This window comes from Microtus oregoni, unplaced genomic scaffold (assembly GCF_018167655.1).
Source record: "Microtus oregoni isolate MIOR12 unplaced genomic scaffold, Mior012 000002F_ref0000024, whole genome shotgun sequence".
Lineage (NCBI taxonomy): Eukaryota > Metazoa > Chordata > Mammalia > Rodentia > Cricetidae > Microtus > Microtus oregoni.
The window spans coordinates 67,842,090-67,868,365 of record NW_024543061.1 but is presented as its reverse complement, the minus strand read 5'-3'; the positions used below and the strand labels follow the sequence as shown (position 1 = coordinate 67,868,365).

Sequence of the window (26,276 nt, the reverse complement as noted above, 5' to 3'; positions counted from 1 at the left end):
GAGCCTGGGCACGGGAAGTGAGGCTCCTGTACTTCCTATCAGTCTGGACCCCTTTTACTTAACACTTATCAGTGCACAGTACATAGACTGTCTGGCTGTGCCTGTGGGAGCCAAGCGAGAACTTTCCAGAAGGCAAGGAGCCTCTAGAAAGGTTCTGACTTTGGTGCAGTGTCCCTCAGTAGATTCTCTAGAGCAGGTGTGCTTGGCATTTCTAGTGGATTGTTTTGCAGCCTCAGTTTCTCCTTCTATTGCACTCCATGGTAGAGAGTGGGACTGGCATTTCAGCACTGCAGTGAGAGTCGCTTTATAAATAGAAGGATACTTAATACCAACTCAGGACTGAGCAGGGATGGGGTGGCTCTTGCAGCAATATTGTGAAAATGAGGATTGATTTTATTTTTATTTCTTTGGAATCTGCATTAAGCAGGGCCATGCTAGTGCCCAGGCTGCACCCTGCTGCATTCTTCTGGGGAAACATGCACTGCCCATCTGAGCCAGTGAGGTCTGAAGAGCCATAGGTATGGGGTTTGTCCCTCCATGGGCCATAGGTATGGGGTTTGTCCCTCCATGGGCTTTTCCAGTCTTGAGTACTTTTCACATGATCTATCATTTTTTTTCATTCATTCCTATCATCTGTCATTTTGTGAGCCAGGCATTGTGTAAGGTTCTGGAATCCAAAGAGGAATAATGATAACCCCACCCCGGATCTCTCCAGTGTTAGGACGAGGACCCACAGCAGTGTGCAGAACAAGAACCTTAACTTGGGAGTGCTTAGAAAGTGGAGGAGATCATATCCTGTGCACCAGAGGCAAAGAAGAAAATGGCTTCACAGAGAACTGAGTGATGTGGAATGGGTGTGCATTCCTCATAGGGAGCAGTATGTGTAAAGGCCCGAGGAAGCATGTCCTTGCCATGAAGAAACAGCTGGCATGTACTAGGCACTCCCTATGTTACCTGGGTTTTTGTGGTTGCCAGGGCATTTGAATGTGCCATGCCTGCCTTCTCCTATAGCACCTGTGGTCTTAGAGGACACCTGTTAGTGCCTGCTGGTTAGTTAGACTGTTTTGTTTCTTGGTCCAAGCACAGTGAAAAGGTGAGTTAAAAGAAGACTCAATAGTTGAGTGACTTTCCTGCCCCTACCATTTGGTGTCTTAGATTTCATTCCCGGACCTACATTTAGCTTAGTGTAGAGAAAACCCTGAGAAAAACTGGAACTGGATCTCCAATCTTTACTGCACACCACCCTGACCCTGCTGTGCCTTCACTTGGCTAAGATTTGGGTATCTATTAGTCTCCCCTCGCCTGTGCAGTCTTGTTAGGCATAATGCACACTGGAGCCGTTGAGGTCCTCTGGAGGGTGGGGAGTATTGGAAAAGTGCCCAACATTTGGGTAAAGAGAGCCCTGAATGGGAGGGCTCACTCGGGAGATGTGAGAGGCCCCTTAGGAACCAATGAGCAAAAGTAGAGACGGTAGGGTCACGTGGGTAGGGAGCCCACGTTCTTACTAGTATCAGGAAACCTTGCTCAGTTTTTATGAAAAGCAAATGTGAAGGCTTGAGGTGTTTGTTTTTAGTTTCCATAGCTTCCAGTGTCCTTAAGTGGGGCTAGGGATGAGGTTAGGGACGTATCTCAAGGTAGAGCACTTTCCTGCAGCATCTTGGATTCCAACTCTGGCGTCACACCACCACAAAATCCAAAAGACAACCAAGAAAAGAACAAAATTAAGAAAAGAATGTTGTGAGTTTTTTTTTTTTTTAATCACAGAAATGTAGACATGATTTGCCTTTTAGGGAACAGCAGTCAGGAAGGCTGGGCAGATGCGGCCATTTTCCCCCTGGGATTGTGACTCCTAGTGGTTCTGCCCCTAGAAGGCATGGTGCCTGCCAGGGTCGCTGTGCAGATTGTTCCGTTTGGCTTGGCTTCCCTTCTGCAGGCAGCTTAGTGCTGGGCATTGAGTATGTGTTATCACATAGTGGCAGTGGGCAGGCTGGGGTCCCCAACTCCCTCTAGTCCTCTTTCCTTTTTTCTTGCTGATCTTTTGTTCCTTCCCTCACCCTTTCTTCTGCTCCCTACATGTCTGGTGTGTTTTTCTTTCCATCTGTGTTTCTGTCCTTAGCATGATGGGTGACGGTTGAGTGGTAGAGATGGAGGTCTCTGACCTGTGTGCCCGACACTTAGGAGACGCAACACAGTCACTAGCTCGTTCCTGACATCTTAGGTGCAGTTTTGACATAGTTGGAGACACTTAGAAAGGGACACTTGAAAGGAGCTAGGTCCAGGTGGAGGGTCCAGGTAGGACTCTACCCCCCCCCCCCCCCCCCCGACTGCTTGCAACATTGTTTTTGGAGGGTGGGCTTAGCTTGTGCCTCAGGGCAAGTGATTTTTCTGGGTGCACTGCAGAGGGGTCTGATGGACAGTTGCAGAGATGCTCTGTGGCTCCTGCCTGCCTTTTTCCTTGGTCACCATCACACAGAGAGATCTGGTTGCTTGCTCTCTGATGTGGTTTCTCCTGGGAGGATGGAAGAATGAGAGTTATTCAGTAGCTTTTTATGCAGAGGAATGTGTGATTTGAACAATGCTGAGCTTGGAATGCCCTGGATTCCTCCGATGACGCTGGCATTAGATAGGACCCATCAGGATCTGGAAATAGGCTGTGGGGGCCTAGGGAGATCCAATTGTTTGTGGCAACCCCAAAGCCATCATCCTGCCTCATCCTGGAACCAGGGATGCCACAGACAGGAAGGCACCTCCCAAAGTCATCTAGGAAGGAAGGGACTGGGAACAGCCATGCAGGGTAAATTATCCGCCCTGACACTTGGCTGTGTGTACCCCAGGTGGGGCAGGCTCAGCTGACCTTGGGTTGCAGCTAACACCTGCTTGGGTCACCTGTTCCTGTCTTTAACAGTGCCCCTTTGCAAGCTTCCTGCTGCATTCGAAACCTATTCCTCTATTCTGCCCTGAATAAAACAAGAGGCGAGGCCATCATCTTCCAGTGTGGAGCCTTGGGACTCAAGAGGGTATGATGTTTCCCTTCTGTTTTGGAGACCCAGAGGGAGGCTGTGTCTGCTACACACAGATGAGGCAGGCAGCTGAGTGGAATTTGTAACGGATAAAATATTGGCTCACTTTGGAATTGGTTTTCTGTAATCTAATAGATCACAAAGGTGTAGTTCTGTGCCGAGCTCACGTCATAGCTTTTTAAAAGCCAGCTTTGATTTGTTTCAGCAATCAAGCGATGGATCCATGAATGGAGAGTCTGGGTTATATATTGTGCACTGGAGATCTGGGGCCCTGCTCTCCTCGGGTGCAGGAAAGCACCGGAGTGCAGTTTCTAGCCAGAGGCTGCAGCTGCCACTGGGTCAGATGGTCCAGGGACACTTTTCCACAGCTATGATCCCCTTTCTTCTCGTGGTGTGCCTAACGGTTGGACATCCCTTAAACTCATTGCCATCTCGGAGAGTGTATCCCCGGGTATTTCCTGCAACTGGGTCAGCCTTCCTGACCAGGTGTAGCCCTGCAGGAGGCAACCAGCTTGAATTTAATGTCTGGAAAGTACACGCTCCAGTGGGCCATCAACCCACGTACTCCAAGACTCTTGTGGGTGATGCATGTCTCTGCAGAGGCTCAGGGGCCCCTTCCCAAACTCTGTCATTTGTCACACCCACTCACGTACTCACACAGGGCTGTGGTGGGAAAATGTCTCATGAAGTCATTATTGATTTTTTTTTCACTTATTTGCGTGTGTGTTACGTGCTCATGCATGCACGCCAGAGCACATGTGTGGAGGTCAGAGGACGGGGACAACTCCGTGGACCCAGTTCTCCCTAATTACCTTAAATAAGTTCTGGGGGTTACGTTCAGGTTACCAGGCTTGTGGAGCCATCTCACTGGCCGCTCACGGAATGCTATTTATCCTTATTGTGTGAACATGGTCTCTCCCTCCCTTTTCCCCTTCTGCTTCAGTACCAGAAGCGAGGATTCAGTGGACGCAGATGCCAGGATCCAGAACCATGCATTAGATCTGTTTTTCCAAAAATTCTCTGCTGACCCATTCAACTAATTCCATAGCCCCTGAATGGCTCACAACCTGTGGTTTGAAAAACAAGGGTCTGGAGTTGCTACAAATTAGAGCAAATGGAGACAATTAACACATGAATCCATTTGGATCACAGCCTTGTTTCAGTTGCTGTAGCTTAGGTTCTTTAATTCTTGAAACTGGATTCCCCATCTTCGTCGTTGGTGTGCGTGCCTGTCATCTGCGTGTCTTCTAGCAAGGGCTCTTCAGCATCTTCACCCTCTTTCTCTGAAAGAGACTGGGTCTTAAGTCAAACATGGCTCTTTCTGTAGGTTAATTGAGGATTATCATTTATCAAATTAAAATCTGAGTCCTGCTTTGCGATTTCACCAATTCAAAAACATTGATTGAAAGTTTTTAGGGTCTAGCAAATCAGTACGTTGAATACATCAGCACATTCTTGCTTGGGAGTTAGAGGCGTGTAGCAACCACAGTGCCCTGCCTTCAAGGAGCTTGACTTGAAAAGGAGAAACAAGGCACACAGAGGCCATGCAGCATGAAAAGCACCATCGCAGAGACCCTGGCTAGCTCAAATGGACTCAAATGGACGGGAGTCAGAAGGGGAGGAGCCAAGCAAGGAGAAGGTGAAGTTTGAGTTGGGTCTTGACGCTCACATAGGAGTTTGAGTGGAATAACGTGCCAGGCTGTGGAAATGTTCTCAAGGTTCCCTGGGTTTGGAATAAAAGCAATGATTTTTAAGTGGAAACAATCAGGATCCAAATTCATCTCAGAAAGACAATTGCAAAGGCTTTTGTAGAATGCAATGAGGGGGTGGGAAGGAACCCGCTGGAGAGCAGACAGGGTGTTTGGTAGTTTCCAGGTGGTTTAGGGGGTATGAAGAGGGAACGGTGGTCAGGGAGAGGGTGAGGGTGATTCTAGACTTGGGAGTCTTGCTCGAATGTGCGGGCAGAGGGCTACGGTAGCAGAGTTTGGGGTCTCTCTGGGTTTCCAGTTAAGTGGCCATGCTGATGTTGATGCTGTTTTTAGCAAAGGGAAGAGAAGTGGACTTGGCGTTGAGACCCATTGGAGGATTCCTGTGGGACTTCGGGCTGGACATCTCCCTGTGTTCAGTGGCCTGGGGCAGGGCTTCTGGGGCACGTGGGGCAGTTTGGCTTCCTAGCTGGCCACGTGCCATGAGCTGTGTGGCTCGGGGTGTGCTGCCCAATGGGGATGCAGTGCTTATGGTATAGGCTGCTTTGTAGGGGATGGAGATGGTGGGTACTAGCAGCCTGCTGTTTCGTGGGGTTACTCTCAGTGGCCTTGACTGGGAGGAAAGACCACGTCTCAACTCTCAGTTTTGCCACAGAATTGCATTGGACCTTGGCGCTGCTCCTCCAGTGCTTGGGGCGCAGTTTCCCTACTCAGCTGTGGAGGGCGCTAGGTTGGGTGATATCTAACACAGTTTGAGTGCAAAATTTCTCTGAGTTCTTCTAAAATTAAGAAAAAGAAGTGTCTCTCCACTGTATGGTAGAACTTGACTAACCAGACAAAGGGTGCTGGGGACAGGTGTTTCCAGTGTATTGTTAACTATGTCCTCTACCTCCGGAGACACTGAGTGGAGAGCCCTGGTTATTCAGGCTGTGTCTACAGTGTGCTATAGTACCGGGGAAGTGACAGGTGACAGGCGGTGACTGTCAGCCTACAGGGACAGAGCACAGCACCCAGACCCTGAATCTTATAGACTATAGCCTTCTGCAATTATAAATTCCAGAACTGAACGTTCTGTGGACCTACTATGTGCTAGGTACTGCGGTGGTCAGATGTGGGAGTTTGGGGCTGGGACAAACAGAGCAGAGGTGGGAAGGATAGTGACAGGTGGCCCAGGGTCTTTGGCTGCCTGGGAGTAACCTTTGAAGGAAGCATGAATGTTTGCTAGAGAAGGGGTGGACTCCCGGCCTATGACATCATCCCTTTCCAGTGAGAGTCTGGCATCTGGAGGGGAATTAGGCTATGGAAGGAAGATGTTCTGTTAGACAGACCAGCAATGATTAGAATGAAAAGAAATTATTCTCCACTATTTATTAGCTATAGCTTGGGCCACGCACTATGTCAGGTGCTGTCTGCATGTTGATACCAACTGCATGCCTTTAGGAATTTATTGTGAATTGAGACGAGGAAACTTTTTAAGAACAGAGCTGGGATTTGAACACATATATGACTGATCTGGGCATCACACAGACCCTTCCCACACAGACAGCAGAGGCAGACAGGTGAGCTCAGTAAGAAAGAACTTTGTGGTAGTGGGAACTGCGGAGTGACGTAGTTTTTCTAGTAGAGTTTGAACAGATTATGTAGAGTTTGAACAGATTATAATTGCGGCCTTTGTGGATGTTCTCTGGGATTTCTGGAGAGGGGAGGAGAGGGTAAGTAAGTGTACCATGAACCCATTGCATACTGGGACAGCTCAGTGGGGAGACAGGCTTGATAGCCAACCTTGCCTACAAGAAACTGAAGCCCACAGGGTTGAAGTGACTTGTCCACAGGAAGAACCTAGACTCATACCTGAATCTCTGGCTCCACCTCCTGTGCCCTTCCCTCTGCCCTGCCTTGCCTCTCCACAACATCCGTGAATTCTGTGATCTGCCTTACCCCTTCCCCATTCTGTCCACCCACTCCCTTGACTGAATCCAGATCCCCATGATGTCTATGGGTGGCTAAACTTAAAACAAGCCACAGCTAGAATCCAAGTTGACTGAATGGTTCTTGCCACAGTTGGTATGGATGCCTGGGTGTGCACGAATGTGTGTGTTTGTGTGTTGGAAGCTTGTGTGTCTTAGAGGGCCATAGTAGGGCTTTGAAGTCTCTATGGGGAGGGAGTGTGTGTGCTAAGGAGTGGACTGGGGATTTGGTGACTTAGAACTGGGGGAGAAGCTATAGGATCTAGAGCCTTGGCCTCTGATCTGCCAGCCCCTCCTGCCCAAAGAAAGGGGTGCAGATGTGGGGAGTTAATTACTCAATTAGTTCCAACAGCTCAGGCAGGCTTCTGCTCAGGAGATGATTTACTGATGGATGCGGAAACTGCTCATTTGCTAATTCTAGTAACTGACAGAGACGGAAACTTTGGGGGTTGGGAGGCAGAAATGTAGTTAGTGCACCCCAGGGACCTTGGACCATGGCACTCTTCTTTCTCTCTCTCTCTCTCTCTCTCTCTCTCTCTTTCTCTCTCTCTCTCTCTCTTTCTCTTTACTTCCCTCCTCCCTCTCTCCCTTCTTTCCTTGCTTCCTTCCTTCCTTCTTTTTTTGCTTTTGCTTTTAGAGACAGGGTTTCTCTATGTAGCCCTGGCTATCCTGGAACTAGCTCTGTAGACCAGGCTACACAGAGCTCCACCTGCCTCTGCCTCTCAAGTACTGGGATTAAAGGTGTGTGCCACCACTGCCCAACTGACCATGGTACTCTTGAGTGTAAACCTTGTTGTTGGCCTTAAGTGAAGGACTTGCTTACCCAGTTCTGCCTTTCTTTCTGTGATTTCCTGCTCATTAGCATTTGCATTAGAACAGTTGGTTCCATCCATCCATCCATCCATCCATCCATCCATCCATCCTTACTGAGTAGTGGCACATGAGGAGGGTGTGGTAGATGCTAAAAGAGACTTGATTAGTGCCTTCTACCTGCAGTCATTGTGCCCTCTTGGGCTGTCTAGGCAGTCAGTTACCTAGGGTTAATTCAGGAGGAGCTGTGGCTACAAGGAAGACCGTTAATTGGGTCATCAGCCCAAGGAACCTCCATGCCAAGGGACAGTGGGCTGATTGAAGCTGAGAATTGGGGCTGGTTGGTAGAGAGCCTAGTAAAACTGTTTGATCATCTCTGAGGCCAGTATGGAGCTGCATCAGAGGCAGAAGGAGGGGAATCAGCAGTGTGGTTGTAGATGGATGATGTCGGATCAGGTTGAAAGCTGTCTGGGGCTTTTGTTGGGTACTATCTGTGCTCATCTCTTTTGTCGAATGTTGCTAGGGGTTAGCATGTATGTAAAAATGAGAGGTCAAGGCAGAGCCCTAAGATGGTCCTCGGGTGAGTTGGATCGGGGTGGGAGTTATGAAGTCGGGGGTTGGGAGACAGCACAGTTAGGGGCTAGAGCTGAGCAATTACTTTGGTAGTCATGTCCCTTTTCAAATGGGAGAAGTTATTATTTTTTAGTTATTTTCGCCTCATGGTGATACAGTACCTGAAAGAAACAACATAAGGAAGTCCACCATGGGAGTGGCTGGTTACATAATATCCTCAGTGGTGAAGTAGAGAGGTGGGGCTGGAATGAGACATGGCCTCCATGTCTCCCAGCTAGACCCCATTTCCCAAAGGTTCCACAGTCTTCTCCCAGGACAGTGCCACCAGCTGAGGGTCAGTTGTTCAAGCCTATGAGTCCTTGGGGGACATTTTATATCCAAGCCACACGGGGAGGCTGACAGAAATGTCTTGAGGTTGCTTTGGTCCTTGCATGCAAACCCCCTGAGAAGAGGGATTGAGGGCTGACAGTGAGGAAGTCCTGCCATTTGTAGCTGGAGAAGGCTGGCTAGAGGTGGTGGCTCATAGCTCCTGCATGTGCAGGGGAGAGGACAGAGCTAGATCAGCAGATCTAGATCCAGGAGGCAGCCTTCTAAGCAGCAGCTCTCAAACGGGAGCACATTTTAGAATCCCGGACGTGGAAAGTCTTTTTTAACAGAGCGCCGTGTCAGGGTCCAGCTTAGTGGGAGCAGCATGTGTTAGGAATTGGCACACTACGAATGACTCTCAGGTTCTAAGAGAGGTGGCTTGGGAACCACGCTTAGAGAAACTGCTTAGAAAGCACTCTGCATCGTGGAGAGAGTTTGCCTCGGACTCCGAGGAGGTGGATGCTGGCTAGTAGGTGACAGGCCTCGGGTGCAAGTATTTTTGCTGGGGGTGATGGTGTCTGCTGCAGTTACCTTGGTACTCTGAGGGTCATGCCCAGCATACATTTTCCTATACACACAGCTGTTGTCATTGCTTGTAAAATGGTAGCAGATATGTTTGGAAGACTCTGTCTGGATAGGTCAAAGCTCAGGCAGGGAAGGGAGAATACAAGGGCTGTTTCCTCAGTCCAGAGAGTGAGTCTATTTCTCTAAGGTGTGGATGACCACTTCTGGCTTGAGGTAGCCGGTGACAGGGAAGTAGGTCCAGAGCTCCCTAATTACAACACCTGCTGGCTATCTCTAACTGGTATCCCCTCTCACTGGTGCTGATGCTGCTTAAACTGGGCAATTAGAGTTTTAGGATGTTTCTGGTGGCATGAGTGACCTGTCCCGCCCTAGGGATTTTGCTGATGTCCTGCAGCATGAGGTTGGAGTGGGATAGCTTCTGGTTGTGTGTGTGACCTGTCCCGCCCTGGGAACTTTGCTGATGTCCTGCAGCGTGAGTTTGGAGTGGTGATAACTTGTGTCCAGAATGCCCTCTTTCTCCATCCCTTCTCAAGCCAGCTTCCAATTACTTGTGTTTCTTTTGGTGGTGTGCAGCTTGGAATATGGCCGCCATGTGGTACAGAAGGCTATCATTGGAATCATGCTGAGATCCATGAAGGGAAGGGTTTCATTGCTAACTTCCATTGGTTCCTTGGTTCTGTGGCCTTTATTTAGTTTTGGTGTTTGGTGAGGCCAGTGGCGATGTCTTTAAAATGATGACGATGACGCTCTTCTCTAGGCTTTGACTTTAGGATGGGTTTAGTCATAGTCAACACATGAGTGTGCCAGTGTGTAACCAGCAAGTACCCAGTGCAGGGAGGGATCCCATGGTGGGGGAAGAGGGGAGTCATTCTCAGAGAGCACAGAAGTCATCCCTTGGGGCTGTGTTTTTATCTGACTCTTGTTGTCAAGACAAGGAGAATAGGTGCTGTGCTGGCTTTCTCTTTGTTGAAACTTCTGGGGATTTGTAGGGTGGAGCTAGGAGTCTTTTTGCTGTGGTGACTGGGGTCACATTCAGAGATGGAATCTGGGGGTGCCTAAGGCAGCCCCTGATTCACGTTCTTGTGACCTGTATTCTAGAAGGTGTGACCTGGGGGTTTCTGGACTCTATGCCGGGTACTGGTGTAAGGGGTTGACCAGTCCTTTCATAACTCCCAAGTGGGCCTCCTCAGTGAGCTGGCTTCTCTAGCTCCTACCCAGGCTGGCCGCCTGCTGTGGCTACGTGCTGCAGCTGGGCCTGCAGAACTTAAAATAGCAATATGAGCTGTCCGCCTTGCATGTGGGGAGCCTGCCCAAGGCATGATGGGGCAGCCATTCGGCCCTTACCACTGGGGTGGAGCACATTTGGGGGGTTTCTTGTCTCAGAATAGGGAATGGGGGACCAAAGTGGCTGGAGGCATTTAACTGGTGCCCAGGGGGTGCCAAGGACTCATCTTCCCTAGACCTCGTAAGGGAACACCTCAATCCCGATCTTCCACTGCAGCTCAGAAGCCTTTAGGCTTGGCATCCTGTTTGGCCTTCTCCCTGATCCTCTTTACGGCCCAGAGTTAGCCATGTTGGGCCCCATTACAGCCTAAACAAAGAATAAATGAAGTACAGAGTTGGGACGGGGGATACCTGTGCCAGGTCCCAGTGGCAGGGCCAGGGCATCAGGGTTCTCTGCTGGGTTCTCTACTGGGCAGGCAGGAACCTGGGGGCTCCCTCACCCTAGCTGCCTCCTCTAAGAAAATTAAGATGTGAAACCACCCTAAGGTCTGCCTGCCTTCATTCACTCATGCAGAAGAATGTACCGGCTCCCCACCCCCATACGTCATGCTCTGTTCTTGGCTGTGGAAATACAGCAATGAATGAGACAGACACAAATCCCTGCCCTTCTTAAGGCCATTTCTAGTGGGCGGCAGCATCATAAACAATCTACATAGTAAAAAATGTAAGTTCCCCTGTGTTTGGGGAATAGGTAGGATGAAGAAAGCAGAGCAGGGTCAGAGTGCTTGGGAGGTCCTGGAGAAGGAGACGTCTGAAAGAAGGTTGGGGGGGGGGGCAGGGAAATCAGCAGTGCAGAGATCTGAGGAAAGATTGCTCAGGTAGCGTGAAAGCCTAGGGTGAAGGCCCTAAGAGAGCAGAATGGGTGCTTGGTCTGAGTGGGGGGTAGGAGGGAGAGAGGGATTGATGAGTCTTAGAAGAGCGTCATCCTTTTCTCTGGGAGCAGTGGGAAGCATTAGGGTTTTGCATAGGGCAGTGACTTGGTGTGACTCATGAGACAAGATCAGTGCAGTTGTCTTTCTGGGGTGGGTAGGTCTCTCTGAGGAGGCCCAAGCAGACTGTGAAAGCTCCCCACCCTGCCTTCCCTGTGCCGTGTTCAGCCTGCATCACTAGGCCCCAAACCCCAGTCATGGAGACTTTCATCCTGGACTGGACTGGGTTTCTTCTCCCTGCCTTTGGGTTTCTTTTAGAGGGAAGAGAATAGGTTTGTTACAGTGGTTTGCTGAAGCTAGCTTAGGCTGCCAGTTGAGATCATCGTCGTAAGTAATCAGAATTTGCTAGCTGGTGTTAAACTACGGGTTGTTTGCAACTGGCCGAGGTGGCCACTGGTAAGCGTTGTGGATCAGGGCTTTCCCTATGGGCTGTTGGTAAGTACTTTGCAGTCCACCGCTGTTTTATGATCTCTGCTCTGCTGGGTCATGGCTTTGGAGGGCAGGGCCTGGCTTGGCTTTCATTTGGCAAAGTCTCAGTGTTCATGGTCTGTGAAGTGTGAAAGGGCAGAGGGAGCACTGGATGAAGGTGATGACGCTGGTGGTCGGGCACACAGCAGTGTGCCTCCCAGGATAGACAGGCCATGCGTGTCCCATGAGGTTGCAGATGGAAATTTCATGATCATCCTGGCCTGGTAACCCTGGTGGAGGATTGCTTTTCTCCCCTCTGCTTCTTTCCTCTCCTCCATCCATCTGTGTGTGCAGGGCGGATTTGAAGTATGCTTCAGTCTGGGCCAGCCCTGTGCAAAAGCAAAGAGCCTCGCACTAATCTCAGATAAAGCTGCTGGGTCTGTTTCAGAAGTCAGGAGATGTAGGTTCTACCCAGAGCTACGAATTGGCTTTTCATTTAGAATTGGGAACACATTTCCTGCTTATCTTTCAGGGGTCTGGTGTAAGGATCAGATATGATCAGAAGTATGAAAAAATCCCTTTAAAAAACAACCAGAACTAGTCCACAGAAACGTGGCTTCTGCTTAGGCCGTCTCTGCACTGGCGCTCCCCCTCCTCTGTCTTCCTCCTGCTAGGATGTCAGGCGCACCCCATTTCTTCCGAAGGCTTCCTCCTCTGAGCAGGACCTCTCAGCTCCCCGTTTATACATCTGCTGGTCGCTCATTCTCATACATAGATGTAGAAGGGATCTTTCCTGGTGATTCCTGTAGTGATGAACCCAGGATGGGCACTGTCTGGGTGCTGAGGAATTCCTCGGTGACCAACAACTCAGTGGGTCTTGATTGTCCTCGCCAAACTCCTGTGATGTGTGCTGTTCAGCTGGGGCATGAGTGTGGATGGGAGGATAGTGCTTTCTAGTAGATAAGAGAATGTCCCAGATCATCTGTCCTTCATGATCACACCCAGCTCGATTTCATGGATGAGAAAATACAGGCGTGCTTGCTCATTCATTCATTCATTCATTCATTTCATGCCCTGTCTCAGAGAACTGCAAGTCTCCTGTCTGGATAGCCTGAACTGGAACTAGGTTACCGATTCTTCTGTCTGGCCCTCAGTCTTGGCATGCTTGCTTCAGGAGGCAGGTGCGGTGGGGGCGGGGTAGACCATGCCCTTACAGAAAGATGGATAGATCAAGGCTATTGAATCCTGTGCAGGCCTAGGTAGTAGGAGGAGGGTGGAGGGAAGTGACTGCTCCATGCCTGTCCCTGCTGGATCCGGCCCACCATGGGTGTGGCTGGCCTTTCCTCTGGCCCCAGGAGGAGAGGGGAGGAGCATGGGCTAGGATATCGGAAGCACCTCTTGAGGCGGGAGCTTGAGAGATGAGTAATAGAGGCTCCCGGAGTCCAGGATGGCCATTTGAGCTCTTTTATAGTTTCTGGAGATGGCTGAATCTGGAGGGTGTCTATAGATGGATGGCCTTCAGAGGAGAGGATGGATGGTGAGGCTCCATTGAGGTAGAGACACACCAACCAGGCAGTGGACGGTATTGTGGGTATTTTGAGTGTGTATGATGACTGAGTGGCAAGGTTTTGGGGCTCTGTGCACTGTGGGGGAGGAGAGTCAATGTCCTTCCAGGCTTAAGTGTGTACCATCCATCAAGCTGGGGGAATGATTTATTCTTCTATGGAGTTTCCTTGTGTTTTGTATGTGGAAAAAAAAGATATTTGTGCAAATAAACATGGTACAGGTCATAATAAAACCAGTGCCTAATGGAGCGATTCAGAGGGAGAAGAGTCCTCAGTGTTGGGGGGTCCTTCACTGATGATAATGACATTTGAAACAGCGGCTAAAGGCAGAGGTGGGGGGAGCCTGCCATGGGGCAGGCTATGAGCCAAATGCGGAGCCCCAGAGTTGGGGGTGGAAAGCAAGAAGCTTGGGCTGTCAGAGAGTAGGACATAGGCAGGGCCTTGTAGAGGTAAAGGCTGACAGTACAGTACGGATTGCCAGTGACAAGCTCAAGCATTTGTGTTTCTCTACCTCGGGAGCCGGTGGAGCTCTACCCTGGGAAAAGAATGGTTAGCATGGTAGGGTGAATAAGGAGGAGCAGGGAGCGGGTATCAGACAGAAGCCTGGCAGGTGGAGGGCAGTAGCAGGGAGGGAACGTGTGGCAGGGAATGCACTCGTGCCCCTTCTGGGCATGCATTGAGGAAGTGTCGTGTAGCGGGTCATGGCTGGGCACATATCCAATTTGATTGGTGACAATAGGGAGGAGTTTCTGTTGGCTCAGTCTAAAACTTTGGAAAGTCTTTCTAGAACTGCTGGAGGTTTGGTAGCCCAGGTGGCCCAGGAGAGGGTGTGGCTTGTGACCATTTTCACTAGTACCTTGACATGAAGAAAAAATGCTTGGAGGTTTGGGGTGAGGGTACCAGCTGAGGGCACCTTCAGAAAGTTGAACCAGCCTAAAGAGAGAGGAAAGAACCAGGTGATAGCTCCTGCTTATGCCTTGTTTCTTAGGGTGATCCTGGAGGTCCTGAGAGCACCAAGGGACTTGTGCACTGTGACATTTGTGAGCTGTCAGACATGCAATAGGAGGTCTACTACTCTGGGCGCTGCTAGTGTATGTGGAAAACACCTCTGATGGGTTCTGAGCAGGGTGTACATCTGGGCACATTTCCACCTTCTTAACTGTAGGACATTGCCACGTGCTTCTTCTGCTCTGTCTCCCCCTGTAGCCTCCAGGCGCAGTGGAGGGAGACAGGGAAGAGGAACAGGAGACCCTAGCTCCTGGAGTCAGCAGAAGGGTCCTAGCTGTAAGACCAGCTTGCTGGCGGGCTGGATGCTGGGTCAGAGAGCACTGTCCCAGCCGGCAAGTTTGTGTTCTCCACGGAGTGGTTTAGGAATATTGGATTTGCTGGGTCAGTAAATTTCTGCTGGTGCATGGCAATAAACCTCAGGCTTCATCACGCTTGCTTGTGCCGGGCAGTCTGCCTTATCTCATCCTCCCAAAGCCACCTGCCCTCCTCGATAAGTACTAATAACAAATGCTTGCTTTCTTTTTCCTCTGCTTCCTGGGACTGAATGGCCCAGAGTGGTCATGTGTGGGGCTGCAGGTCCATCTGCCTGTCTAGTACAATGCCCCGTGCACCAGGCGTTTCTACAGGATCTAATGGGGGTGGTGATTGGCCTGGGAATGAAAGGTGGGCCTGGCTGGGGACTCTTTTGGAAAAAACGTCTCAGGGGCTGAGTGCTTGTGTGTACGAAGAGGATGTGTGCTCTCAGCGGGTCACAGACTAGGGGATAGCTTGAAGACCAGGAAACATTGTAGTGCATTGATTCTGAAATCTTCTGGGGGTGGCCAAGACACATGACCTTGACCATGCTGCAGCCCCCGGATTGTGGGTATGAGCAAGTTGGGGTGCCAAGGAAATGAGGTTTCAGGTCAGGGAGCTGCCAGGAGGAGAGGGAGAGTGATTGGTTGGGACTGTCGCCCAGGAGAAGTGTGGGGTAGAGTTGATGGCAGGGGATCTGCAGATTCTTGCTGCCCTCCTGGCCTCCTGTGTTCCAGTCTCACTTTCCACTCAGGTCCATTCTTCCCCTTAGTCTCAGCCAGCATGTGGTGTGCACCCCACCTCTGCCCCATGCCCACTTTGCCCAGCACTTCCCTTCTGCCTTCTGCCTGTCTGTCCTCTGCCTACTTCCAAAATGTAAGGCAGGCACTTGGCATCAGAGTTCAAAGGTCCATAGAGAATCCACTGGTTCAGTATTCATGGATTGTAGTTGAGGAACTGGGGGTCGGTCATACAGATAACCAGCACCCTGCGGCTTTCAGCGCTGAGCAGTGCAAGGCTCCCACAAGCCCCTCCCCTTGCTTGCCCTTGCACTTTTGTGGATGTGTTTCATCGGTTAATTTTTCAGGCTGGCCTGTGGATCAGCCGTAGTCCTGGGTACTGGCTGTGCAACAATGAGAAAGATCAGTCTCTGGTGCTCTGGGCCTTATGATCTAATGGGAGAGAATCAGCCAGGAAATTGTCACTTGGAGAAACACACACTCTCACACTGTGATGAATACTATGGAAGAAACAGGCAAATTGTGCTCTGAGAATATAACGGTGGGGAGGGAGCTTAGCATGGCAGGTAGGGGGCCCAGAAAGCCAGAAAAAAAAAAAAGACCTTTGTGGAGGATGCCAGAGACTTACTGAAGAGAGGACTGTGAAGGGCAGCCAGGCAGAGGGAACAGCATGGGCAGAAGCTCAGAGGACAGGAGAACAGAGCTTAGTGTTTGCCAGAGCCTTAGAGAGGCAGGCAGGGTCCATTGGGCTGGACCTTTAAGGTCTCATGCGTCCCAGGCAGCCTCAAACTCTGTAGACAAGGCTGGCCTTGAACTCCTGATCCTATGTCTCCATCTCCTGGGATTACAAGTATGTACCACCATGCCTGGCTCTTAAAGGTTGTTCTAAGAGCTTAGGTTATCCTAGAAAAGGAGAATCGCAAACATTCACATGTGTGTGTCTGCACACACGAGCACGTGACTAGAGTGTAAGTAGATGAAACACCACTGCAGGGGTTAAAGCGGAGAGGCTTTGGTAAGCCGATGTGTCTGGAGTAGGGTGTGAAGGCCCCTGGTGAGCCATGAGGTAAGCACGGACCGGGCAGTGTCTGTAGAGGCATAGGAGCGGGGAGAGAGACATTGTGGTAGGATTTAGAACTGGTAGGGAGCCGGTGATGTATGGAGTTGGATGAGGATGGGGTTTCTGGATTAGACAATGTGATAGACATTCAGGCTTATTTATTTATCAAGAGGGGAAGGGTTTAGCAAGTAGGTCTCTGTGGGGAATATGAAATCCAAGATGCCTGTGGCAGCCGCATGGGGAGGATGGGCAGGAGGAGTATTGTATATGTCTTTGGGATTCAGAAGACCAGTGAGGGCCAAGTGAGGATCCAGGTGTCACCAGCTGTCATGGGAAAAACTGATGTTCTCAATCTTAGAAACACGGTCATAGGACATTGCATGTTCGTAGTGAGGTGTCTGTTTTTCCTCTGTTCAACCCACCCTAACTAGACAGGCATGGGGACTCCGTTTGCTATAATAGTTACTGTTGACCACACTCACGGTACCTCAGTGTGCTGAGCATTTTTCTGTGGTCCAGACTCCGTGTGTATTACAATTATATTTATTACCTTGGATCCATGATTTTACTTGGAGCTTTGAAACTGTGCATTGTCATCCTGTTTTACAAATGGGGACATTGAGACATGGGGTGTCTGAGTGCTTATTCTAGGTTATCCAGATCTACCAGGGCCTAAAGTCCAGGTGACTCCTGATGGCTGCTTCACTAGACGTGAGACATGTTTCCTGGCCTTGGGGTGGAGCAGGAGGATGGAAACAACCAAGCTTTCTCCATTCTCTTTCACAGACCCTGTCCCAGATAACTCAGCCCCCGAGGATGTTTGGTGTGAGCTGGTTTCAGGGGTGAGGTCGGCTTTGTGACAGTCCCTGCAACTGTGTGCCTCTGCGTGGTCAGAAGCTGTATCTCAGTACTGCTGGCTGAGTCAGGAGTGGGCGCAGGTCCATAGCTGGTGCTGTTTCTCAGGAGCAAAGCTGACGAGCATCCAGAGGTACCAGTACTTGCCTTAACCCACACACTTCCCTGTCAGAGGTGCTTATGTACAGCCAAGGTCTCTGAATCAGCAGCCCAGCTCCTGGCACATCTCGAGCCCAGCCAAGAGTGGTTTTGCTCTTGAGATTTGGAGCCTGGCATATAATACCATGGCATTCACATGAGTTCCTGGAACCAAGTTGCAGGCAGAGGTGTTTCTGTCTGCCCTGCCCTTGGAGCCCCTCTGTAAATCCCTCTACACCCAGCACAAACAAGGGGCCAGGGGCACCTTTGTCCTGCCTTGCTCCTGTGTCTTTTAATTTTCCTACCCTCCTGTTTCTGGACGCATCTTCCAGAATGGCTCTGCGAACCCATTGGTTAAACTTATTGCCTGCTTCTCCGTCCATTCAAGGACATGCCGTGTATTGGGGTGATTGCCCTGATGATGATCAGTTAACATCATGACATGTACACCATCACTTGCTGGGTGTTTCCTAGGCTGCCTCATCAGTGGCTGATGTCCTCAGGTGGCCTCCCTTCCAGGAACAATTCCATAGATTTTGGCTTGGGTCCCATCCTTTGGTGAGTGAACTTGGAGCCCAACTGTCCAGCCTGGGCATGGTAGCTTTCCTTTTTTCCTAAGTAGCTACCATGTGGTAGTCACTGTGACAGGCACTGGAGGTGTGTGTGTGTGTGTGTGTGTGTGTGTGTGCAATGACCAGGATGTAAGTGCTGTTGTCTTTTAGAAGCCCAGAGACCAGAGAAGAGGCAGGTGAGCCATTACAATTTGAACAAAGTGCTGAGAGCGAGCAAGGAGCCATTCTCTAGAAGAGGCAGCCTGCCCTGATTTGTAATGCCCTAAGCAATTAATTCATCCCTTCTTAGAACTATGAGCCCTCCCACTGAGACAAACCTTATGTGTTTTCTTCATTACTCTTAGGAACCTCACACACAAAAATGCAGGTAAAAAAGTATCTTCAGACTCTCTTCCCTCCCCCCTCCCTCCCCCCCTCCCTCCCTCCCTCCCTCCCTCCCTCTATCCATCCCTCCTCCCTCTATCTCTGTCTCTTCATCCATTCTCCCTTCCGCTCATGCTGTGTAGCCCAGGCTAGCCTGGAACTTGCAGTCCTGACCTAACCTCCTGAGAGCAGTGTGTGTGCCCAGTTTCATTTAGCTCCCCACTTTCCAGTCTCTTTATAGTCATTGTCATCCTCCGTTCTGAATTCACATTTCAAGCTGTTTTGTTTCCTTAGCAAATAGGAGTGTGGCCCCTGTCACTGTTTCCTGCCTAGTGAATCTTCATGCAGACATCTGGGAGGTGGGTCTCCTGCTAGGGGCCACTCATTCTTGGGAAGTTTGCTCAGCAATTAAAGCATTCCTTTTACAGCCAAAGAAGATCCCAAATTTGGAGTTTGGAACCAGGGGTGAATAGCTTATTTCTACAGTGGCTGCCCAGCCTGCTCATTCCGATTCCCAGCAAGCAGTACTTTGGTCTCCCCTAAACTCAGGTTTCATGGTTAAGAGTTAGGGGTATGTGATGCTGCAGTACAGTTACATGCAAGAGTAGCCAGCTTGGGCCAGAAGGTGTCTGGGCTGGTGATGAAGACAGCGCCAGTTGGACCCTGTCTCACCTAAAGCCTGGGAAACTCTGGAAAGGCACAAAGCACTTGGCATTTCCTGGGAAGCCCTTGTCTCCTGGCTGCCAGTCAAAAGAGATGTGGAGTACTGGGTTCTCACATTTACTTTCCTTGCTCTTCTTGACGAATTCTGTACTTGCTCTTTCCCTTTCACTCGTTTCTTTCTTTTTTTTCCATAAAAAAATAGGCGTGGGAGAGAAGTAAAGCAGTCTGCATTGTTTGCATGCAGAGAGCCCCTCAAAGGCAGCCAGTGCCTTCAGGCTCTCCTGGACCTGAAAAGGTGTGGAGAATTGAGAGGGGACCGGGGGAGTAGTATCTCACATCACCTGCTTGCTCCTTCTGCACCCCAAATCTAAGGAACTGCTGCAGCCTCCTCTGCTAGCTTTTCCGTATCTCTCCTCTCCCTGCTGCTGGCAGGCTCAGCTTCCTTGGCCCCATGGTGGCCAAGGGCCTGGCTGCCTGGGAAGTTTCAGAATATAGTTTCAACTTTCACTGTGCACACCCTGGCCTGTCCTCTCACTGCTTCCTGAGTGGACCACACTCAAGCCCTTATTCCCCCACCCACTTTAAAGAGGCTCAGTCCAATGAAGGACCACAGGATAGTTCCCCACTTAGCCTGCCTCGTGGGTTCTGCATCGTTCTTTTGGAATGCTCTGGGTACTGGTGGAATCAGGGTAGAAGGCTAGTTTCCACAGCTGGATGGTGAGCTCCAGGGACCTCCTGGGTCATCCCCTTCATCCTGGTCATCCATCCTGGTATCTATGCTCAGGGATCTGCCCACAGTGACCCATCTGTCACTAGTGAATAGTTTTCATAAGGGGGCAGAGGCAGGGGATGGGTGTGTCCTGGCTCCATCTGGCTTTGTCCTAAGATTGGGTTCCTTCCCTGTCTTCTTCACTGCATTCTCGTGCACTTCCCTCTCTGTCACATTCTTTGTGACAGCCCTCAGGCCTTTGCTGATGACCTGTCCAGTCCAGAGCATCACCTTGCCATCTTCCCTGTTCCCTCTAATTCAGTATCCTTTAATTTAATGGCCCCCCTACCCATCCAGACATGCCATCTCAGGCTCCCTGTTGTGCTCTGAAGATTTTCTTAGACTGGAAGATTGCCAAGGGCAGCAAGTGCTTAAAATCTAAGAGAGGATGGCACCTGGGCTTGAAAAGCACACACCCAAGCCCACCATTTCCTTTCTGTAAGATGGAATGGTCACCACACGTATGTGGTAGGGTCAGCCCGAGGAATGGGTGGGCTGATGAATTGCATTTGCCCTTCTTAGTCTGATAGTGACTCAGCTGGGCGTTGATGAGTGTGACCACGGGGAGCAGAGCTGTGGCACTGGACAGTCTTCTCTTGCCTGCCTGCTGTCACCTGACTTTCTGGTCCCAAGCCCCAGAGGTATATATTCATTTCTAATCACACAATGATGGGACAGCCCAGGGACCAGGGGAGACTTGTGTGACTGCTGCAGGTGTGAACTGGGGAGAAGAGATGGGAGAAGATAACAAGGTAGGGGCTAGCACTGAGGTGACATCTTTGGTGACACCTCCCCCACAAGAGCAATACCCTTTGTGTTCAGAGTCCACAGCTCTGACTGACCTCACCCCTGTTGGTTCACTTCACACACAACACATCTGGGTATTCCTGAACTTCATACTGACAGGAGGGATGGTAGCCAGGCTGGTACAAGCTGCCAGCGAAGAGCAGGTCTCCTGACTCTAGTCCAGCTGGTGGATGCTTCCGTCAGAAGTAATGTTATAAGAAAGATGGGTAACCCCATACCCCCGAGCAGCCGAGTGAGGACAGAAGGCCTTAGCCATTCCTGTCAGGTTGCTCGGTGCTGCCACGGGAGCCACCTAGACATCTGCCCCCTTTTCTGCAGATGACATCCCAGGACCATTGTGCCCAGCCGGGGAGATGCTCGATGCTGGTGGCTGTTCCCAAAGAGTGGAAACAGTACAGTTTCTGTAGAGGAGCAGCACTCCGGACTTGAGGTGAGGGCAGGAGAAGACGAAGTCCCCCTAGGTGGGATGACTCTCCCCCTCACTGCACAGCCACGGTGCTGTGTCTATCTGTGCCTTCTTGGTAATGGATAACTTCCTGTCCTAACTACATTTTGTGCTGCCCAGAGGGCAGGCAGTAACACTCCTATGTTTCCTCAAGGGCTCCCCCTGGGGCTCAGGATAGAGCGTAGAGGGTTCCAGGGCAGACACCTTTACCGCTTGGAAGGGCATGGAATCGTCCATCTAGCCATTCCTCTGAAGTGCTTTCCAGAAGCGGAGCTCCTTGTCGGGTGCTGGGATTACAGAGCCTGGTAAAACTTAGCTCCTGCATTAGGGAGTCAGCCACACAAAGGAGAGACTAGATCCCTGTCTCCCCCCGCCCCCCCCCCATCCCCAGTCGTCTATTTCTCATCATTTGCAAACCGTGGTGGCTCCAGGTCAGCAATGCAGACTTCTGCACACCCAGGGGAGGCTGTCTTTATTGCAGTGCTTTATAAGAGGATCAAGGGTTGTTTCGGATGTTCCCCTGGCAGGCACATCCCTCCGGTCTTTTCTGGGACCTTGGGCTCCAAGAGGACCCTGCTGTGACCAAGAAAGAGCACTGCTACCTTGCTCTACTACTGGCATAAGTGTCCCACTCAAACCACCTGCCCCTTGCAGCCCTGGCGTCCCACTCAGGAACGCAGAGGCGGGGGCTTGCGCAGCTGCAGGAATCTCTCGGAGCCGCGCTTGCGTGTGCGCAGGGAGGGGGCGGGGAGGGCGGCGCGCCCCGCAGAGGCCTGGGGGCGCTTTCTTACACCTTGCGTCTCTGCTGCGGTCCCTCTACCAGTGCACAGTAGCTGTTCTCACGTGTGCAAAAGCGTGGTGTGTGTGTGTGTGTGTGTGTGTGTGTGTGTGCGCGCGCGCGCGCGTAAGTATTGCTTGAGACCAACCATGTGCCCCAGACTGGACAGGCCTGATGTTTAGAGGGAGGCGACGGCCAGCCTGGTAGTGGCCGGGTTTCATTCCCTTCCAGCCTTTTTCCCTAGACCTATCCTCTGGCATTCTTGGATCCGTGGTACCTCCAACTGTCCTGTCCTCCTCTTCTCATCACCCTTGCTGGGGCAAAAGAAACCAGTACTTTCACATGGAGGTGCCGCTTCATTCCCAGCCACTGAGCCCTTGACATTTAGAAGTGTTCTGGGCACACTGGTTTAGGCACACAGCAGACCGCTAATCCTATTAAAGATATTGTGTCATTGGGGAGGGGGGTAGCTCCCCCACTGGAGCCAGGCAGGCCTTGAGCCCATTGGCCGGATGCAAAGCAGGGGGCGGGGCCCAGAACCCTGGGAAGGGGCTCTGGGCGATTACAGAGTAGAGAGTCAGGGCTGGGATTTCGCCGGGCAAGCCCAGCGGTTGCAGCTGCGGCGGATCCCGAGGCTCTGCCCGTGGTGCACCCGGGCAGCCCAGGGCCGGCAGCCGCTCCGTAAAGTCGCGGAACAAGGGAGTCCGAGTGCCCGCAAAGTGATAGGGCTCCGGGCTGGGTCTGGGCTGGAAGAGGCGTGCCTGCAGAGCCTGGATCCCCGGCGCCCTTCGGCCTCGAGTGCAGCGACCGGTTGACGGTGCAGCCGCCTGGGAAAGAGCAGTCAAATTGCAGCCTCCCCAAAGAAGCCTAGTTAACGCAGGCGAACCAGCGGCTCCCCGAAGCGTGCTTAGAGCGGTGCCGCAGAGCCCTCCCGGGCTAGCGGGCTAAGGCTGAGAGCCGGGCGCCGTCCCAGAGGCAGCGGGTTGCTCCGCGAGTGCTCTCCGGTGCAAAGAGGGGGCGTGCAAAGCTCCAACGGTCGGCCCGCTCAGAACCTGTGCCCGACCCGGGTGCCCCCTCCGTCCCACTCTGGGAGCAATGCCCCCCGCCCCTCGTGCCCCCCGGGAACGACGTGAGCATGGAGAAGTCGAGTAGTGAGGATTCTTCGATCCACCGGAGTCCATCTTTGGACAGCAAGGACTCAGACTTTGCCAAGCCGTCCACCTCTGGCCGCCCGTTCGGCCGCGGCTTCACGGCTGGCGCCTTCTACGGCACCGCAGGTTCTCGGGGTCAGAGCCACACCGAGGCCGGCATTAAGACTGACAAGTACAATGCTCCCAAAGGCAGCAAGTACGTGGTGTTTTACCTGGACCTGTCCTTTGTGTTCCTCCTAGAATTTAAGAAGTGCAACATGGCCAGGGGCTGCCTCTGCTGCTTGAAGTACATGATGTTCCTCTTCAATTTGATATTCTGGGTAAGTCCTTAAGGTTGAATCTTCAGTTGCTCCCTCTCCTTGCTTTCCACACTGTGATATCCGCTTCCTTACTGCATCGTTCCCTTCTCTGCTCAAAGGTAAGTGCTTTAAAAAATCGCATGCTTCCTTTGCTTCTTTCTCGTCTCCTCCCCCCCTCCCCGCCCCCCAGTCTATGGCTGAATGGAGGCTCCAACTTGTCGGTCTTCCGGGAGACACATGGTCCGCTCCTCCGAGGTGGGCAAAGTTTGCCACTGTCTCCTTCCCCACCTAAGAAAAGCCACGCTGAAGTACCTGCATCAGTAGGTGTGGGTCAGACTTTGAGCAGCTGTGCCGCTGCGTTGGTGGGAGAGGAGACACGGATGGTTTCTGAGTTTTCTTCTGTTGCTTCTGAATGCGGGAGAACAGTCTGCAGCATTGTGGGAGTGGGATGGACGGTGTGGAGGTCACAGCCGCTGGCTCATTTCGGTGACTCCCAGGAAAAAGAGGGGGACTGGCTGTTGCTTTTGAGGGATTGGGTGAACTGGTCAGCCAGCAGTCTGGCCGCACTTTCCCAGGCTCCAGGAGGCCCCAAGATGAGAAGGGAGAAAGGGAAACAGGCAGTGGTGCCTAGGACCTTGATGAAAGATGAGTTTTTTTCTAGAGACAGTGTCTATGGCTGGGCTGGCTTGGAAATACCCCGTCTGATGTGCGATACGGGGGACTGTGCATGCGTAAGAAGTACTAGTAACACCCACTAGACGAACACTTCTTAAGTTCATTTTGGATTCTTTCATCCTCATTGCTGCCTCTGCCTTTCTTCACCAGAGTTCAGACTACGCAGCACAGATGTTTGGCTTATCCCCAGGTCTGTCCTGGCCACTGCCTGGAGCCTGGGGACAGGAGAAAGACATCCCCAGTGGGCTTGGGTAGCAGTATGCAGCTTCTGCCAAGTGACCCACTTTAAGAAAAACTTTTGGGGTGTGTGCGTGGAGGGGGTGACTTTTTTGGAGAAGGGGAAGCTCTAGGCTATGAAGGAAGAATCGTGAGTCTTGCCTGGTTTCCATTCTTTCTTAGATTTTTATGTGACCTTGAGTGTCACGGTGCCCCTTAAGGTTGGGGCTTTTCCTCCAGTCCAGGCTGTTAGGAGGGTCTCCTTTACCGTCCTTACTGCCTTGGCAATGTGATATCCTGGGGGTGTCACCTAGCTGATCCCCTGAGGGCTTCTTTTTCTTTTCCTGAGAGCCTGGTCTGAGATGTGGGTTCCTCTAGATAGTTCCATTGTGTGTGTGTGTGTGTGTGTGTGTGTGTGTGTGTGTGTGTGTGCGCCTGTGCCAGGGTTGGGGTGGGGGAGGGCGACTTTGGTGATTAATGTTACCTGTCACGTGTTTGGAGTTTTAGGAAAGCCGGGGCAGATATTCTCATTCTCTTTCTGGTGATGAGAACCATTGGAATGTTAAGAATGACTCTGTCACTGTTTTGCGGGCCAGTGCCTTCTGCTCTTTCTATTCCTTTGCCAGGATCTGTGTCAGCCAAGTACTTGTGATTCCTTGGTGTCCTGGTCCACATGAATGCTGTCATTTTCGTTGTTTACTGGAACCTTCTCTTTCCTCATGGTTTCAGCCTACCTTTTTGCACTGCCCTACTGAACACATATTAATTAAATGAGGACTCTGTGGGCATGGACGCTCAGTGCCTTTTGACCAGTGAGTGACCCCCGCTCAGCAGCCCAGGCTCCTGGCCACCTTCCTTCGCCTCGCCGCCTGCTGGCTGCAGTTGGTATAACGGCTCGTGATACCTTCTGAAGGATTCTAGCTTGGTTTGGGGCATGGGGGCTCCTTGTAGGCTAGGGTCTGTGTCATGAACATAGTAGGGACCTGTAACACGTTTGTAAGCAATCAAATGGAGTGAATATCAGGAATGAATTGCAGCATGGTGTTACGTGGTTAGGATCCCCAAGCCCCAAGAAATGGGGAAGAGAAGTTAGGTATCAAAGCTGCCCATAATAGAGGTTCTTTTGGCACCGTAAGCTGTCATGTGAGGAGTAATGCTATCTTTTTTACAAGTGTGGCAGCGGTTCTTCTCTAAGCCAGTCTGTTGATGCGTCTGCCCTTCCTAGTGTAGGTAGAAATTTAGAGATTTTACTGCTGGTCCTAATTGGAACGCGTCCCTGGCGGAAGAATGGCACCATCCCACCCCCAACTTTCCGATTGCGTAGTATTTTCGGAACCAGGAGCTATGGTGAGTTGAGTTCCAAAGATACATTTTTAAAAATGCCACTACCATATGAGATGCTGAAATAGAATATAGATTTTAGGAAAGATGGGGAATTTAGCAGAAGAGGAATGGACAGTTGCTATGTATTTGCCAGCGGTTTCTGGGAGCCGGAGGGATCTGGGGATGTTACCCTGTTGTAACCGCATGAGGGCTTCCTCCAGGCAGGTGCTTCTCAGCTCAGTGCAGGGGTGGAGCAGAAGAAAGTGCTAAATAGAGGAGACACAGGGAGGGTGGGTGTGGCAAGGTTCCCCGGAGGTCTCTGCTGCTGCTTGCACACACCCTGAGTGGGGGACGCAGGAGGAATGGAAACAGTGGGATGAGGGAGGGTCAGACTCAGCCCCTGAAGCCAGGAATAAGAGTTACTTAGCCACCACTTGCTTTAGTGGCTCACAAGCCCCACAGAGGACTAGAGTTGAACATTTCTCATGGATCCAGAGCCTAGCTTTCCCTAGTCCCCCAGACACAATGCCACACACCTCCTATATGGAGGAGCCTCTGGAGGAGTCTGGTGAACTTACCCAGCCCCCCTTGGCTGACTGCTTCCTCTCCACTGGGTGGAGCTTTGAGGGCAGTGGTATTGGTGGGGGTCCTGTGATGTCACCGGAGGTAGGATGGAGGTGGGTCTGTGCTGTTCATGCTCCTCCTTCTTACTAAGAAAAGGGCAGGTGCCTCCCTGGCTGCTGGGCGCCTGCCTGCTGGTGGGGGTCCAGGTCTGTTCTTGGCATGCTGGCTTCAGCCAGACAGTTCTAGCCTGGTCGGTGGCCCAGTGCACCATGGGAGCCTGGGGCACCCAGGAGGGCTGCTTCTCTGAGGACCTGACATAGATGGAGAGAATAAAGGAGGGACCCTCTCCTCTTGGTCCTTTCCATCCATACGCAGCCCTATTAGGGCCACAGGGAATTCTAGC

At 51.4% G+C, this 26,276-nt stretch overlaps 1 protein-coding gene across 7 annotated transcripts in view; it reads left to right on the top strand.

Moving 5' to 3' along the window:
- Positions 1-26,276, top strand: part of Tspan9 (tetraspanin 9) — a 187,857-nt gene that overhangs the window by 88,435 nt on the left and 73,146 nt on the right. For 4 of the 7 annotated variants that reach the window (XM_041640105.1, XM_041640111.1, XM_041640131.1 and 1 more), the window contains exon 3: positions 23,037-23,116. In XM_041640105.1, the coding sequence (XP_041496039.1) occupies positions 23,054-23,116 (63 nt within the window). In that variant the 5' untranslated portion in view covers positions 23,037-23,053. Of the gene's footprint in view, positions 1-17,089; positions 17,244-21,107; positions 21,173-22,209; positions 23,117-26,276 lie in introns of those variants that run through there. The other 3 variants (XM_041640141.1, XM_041640145.1, XM_041640094.1) reach the window with 3 other exon arrangements.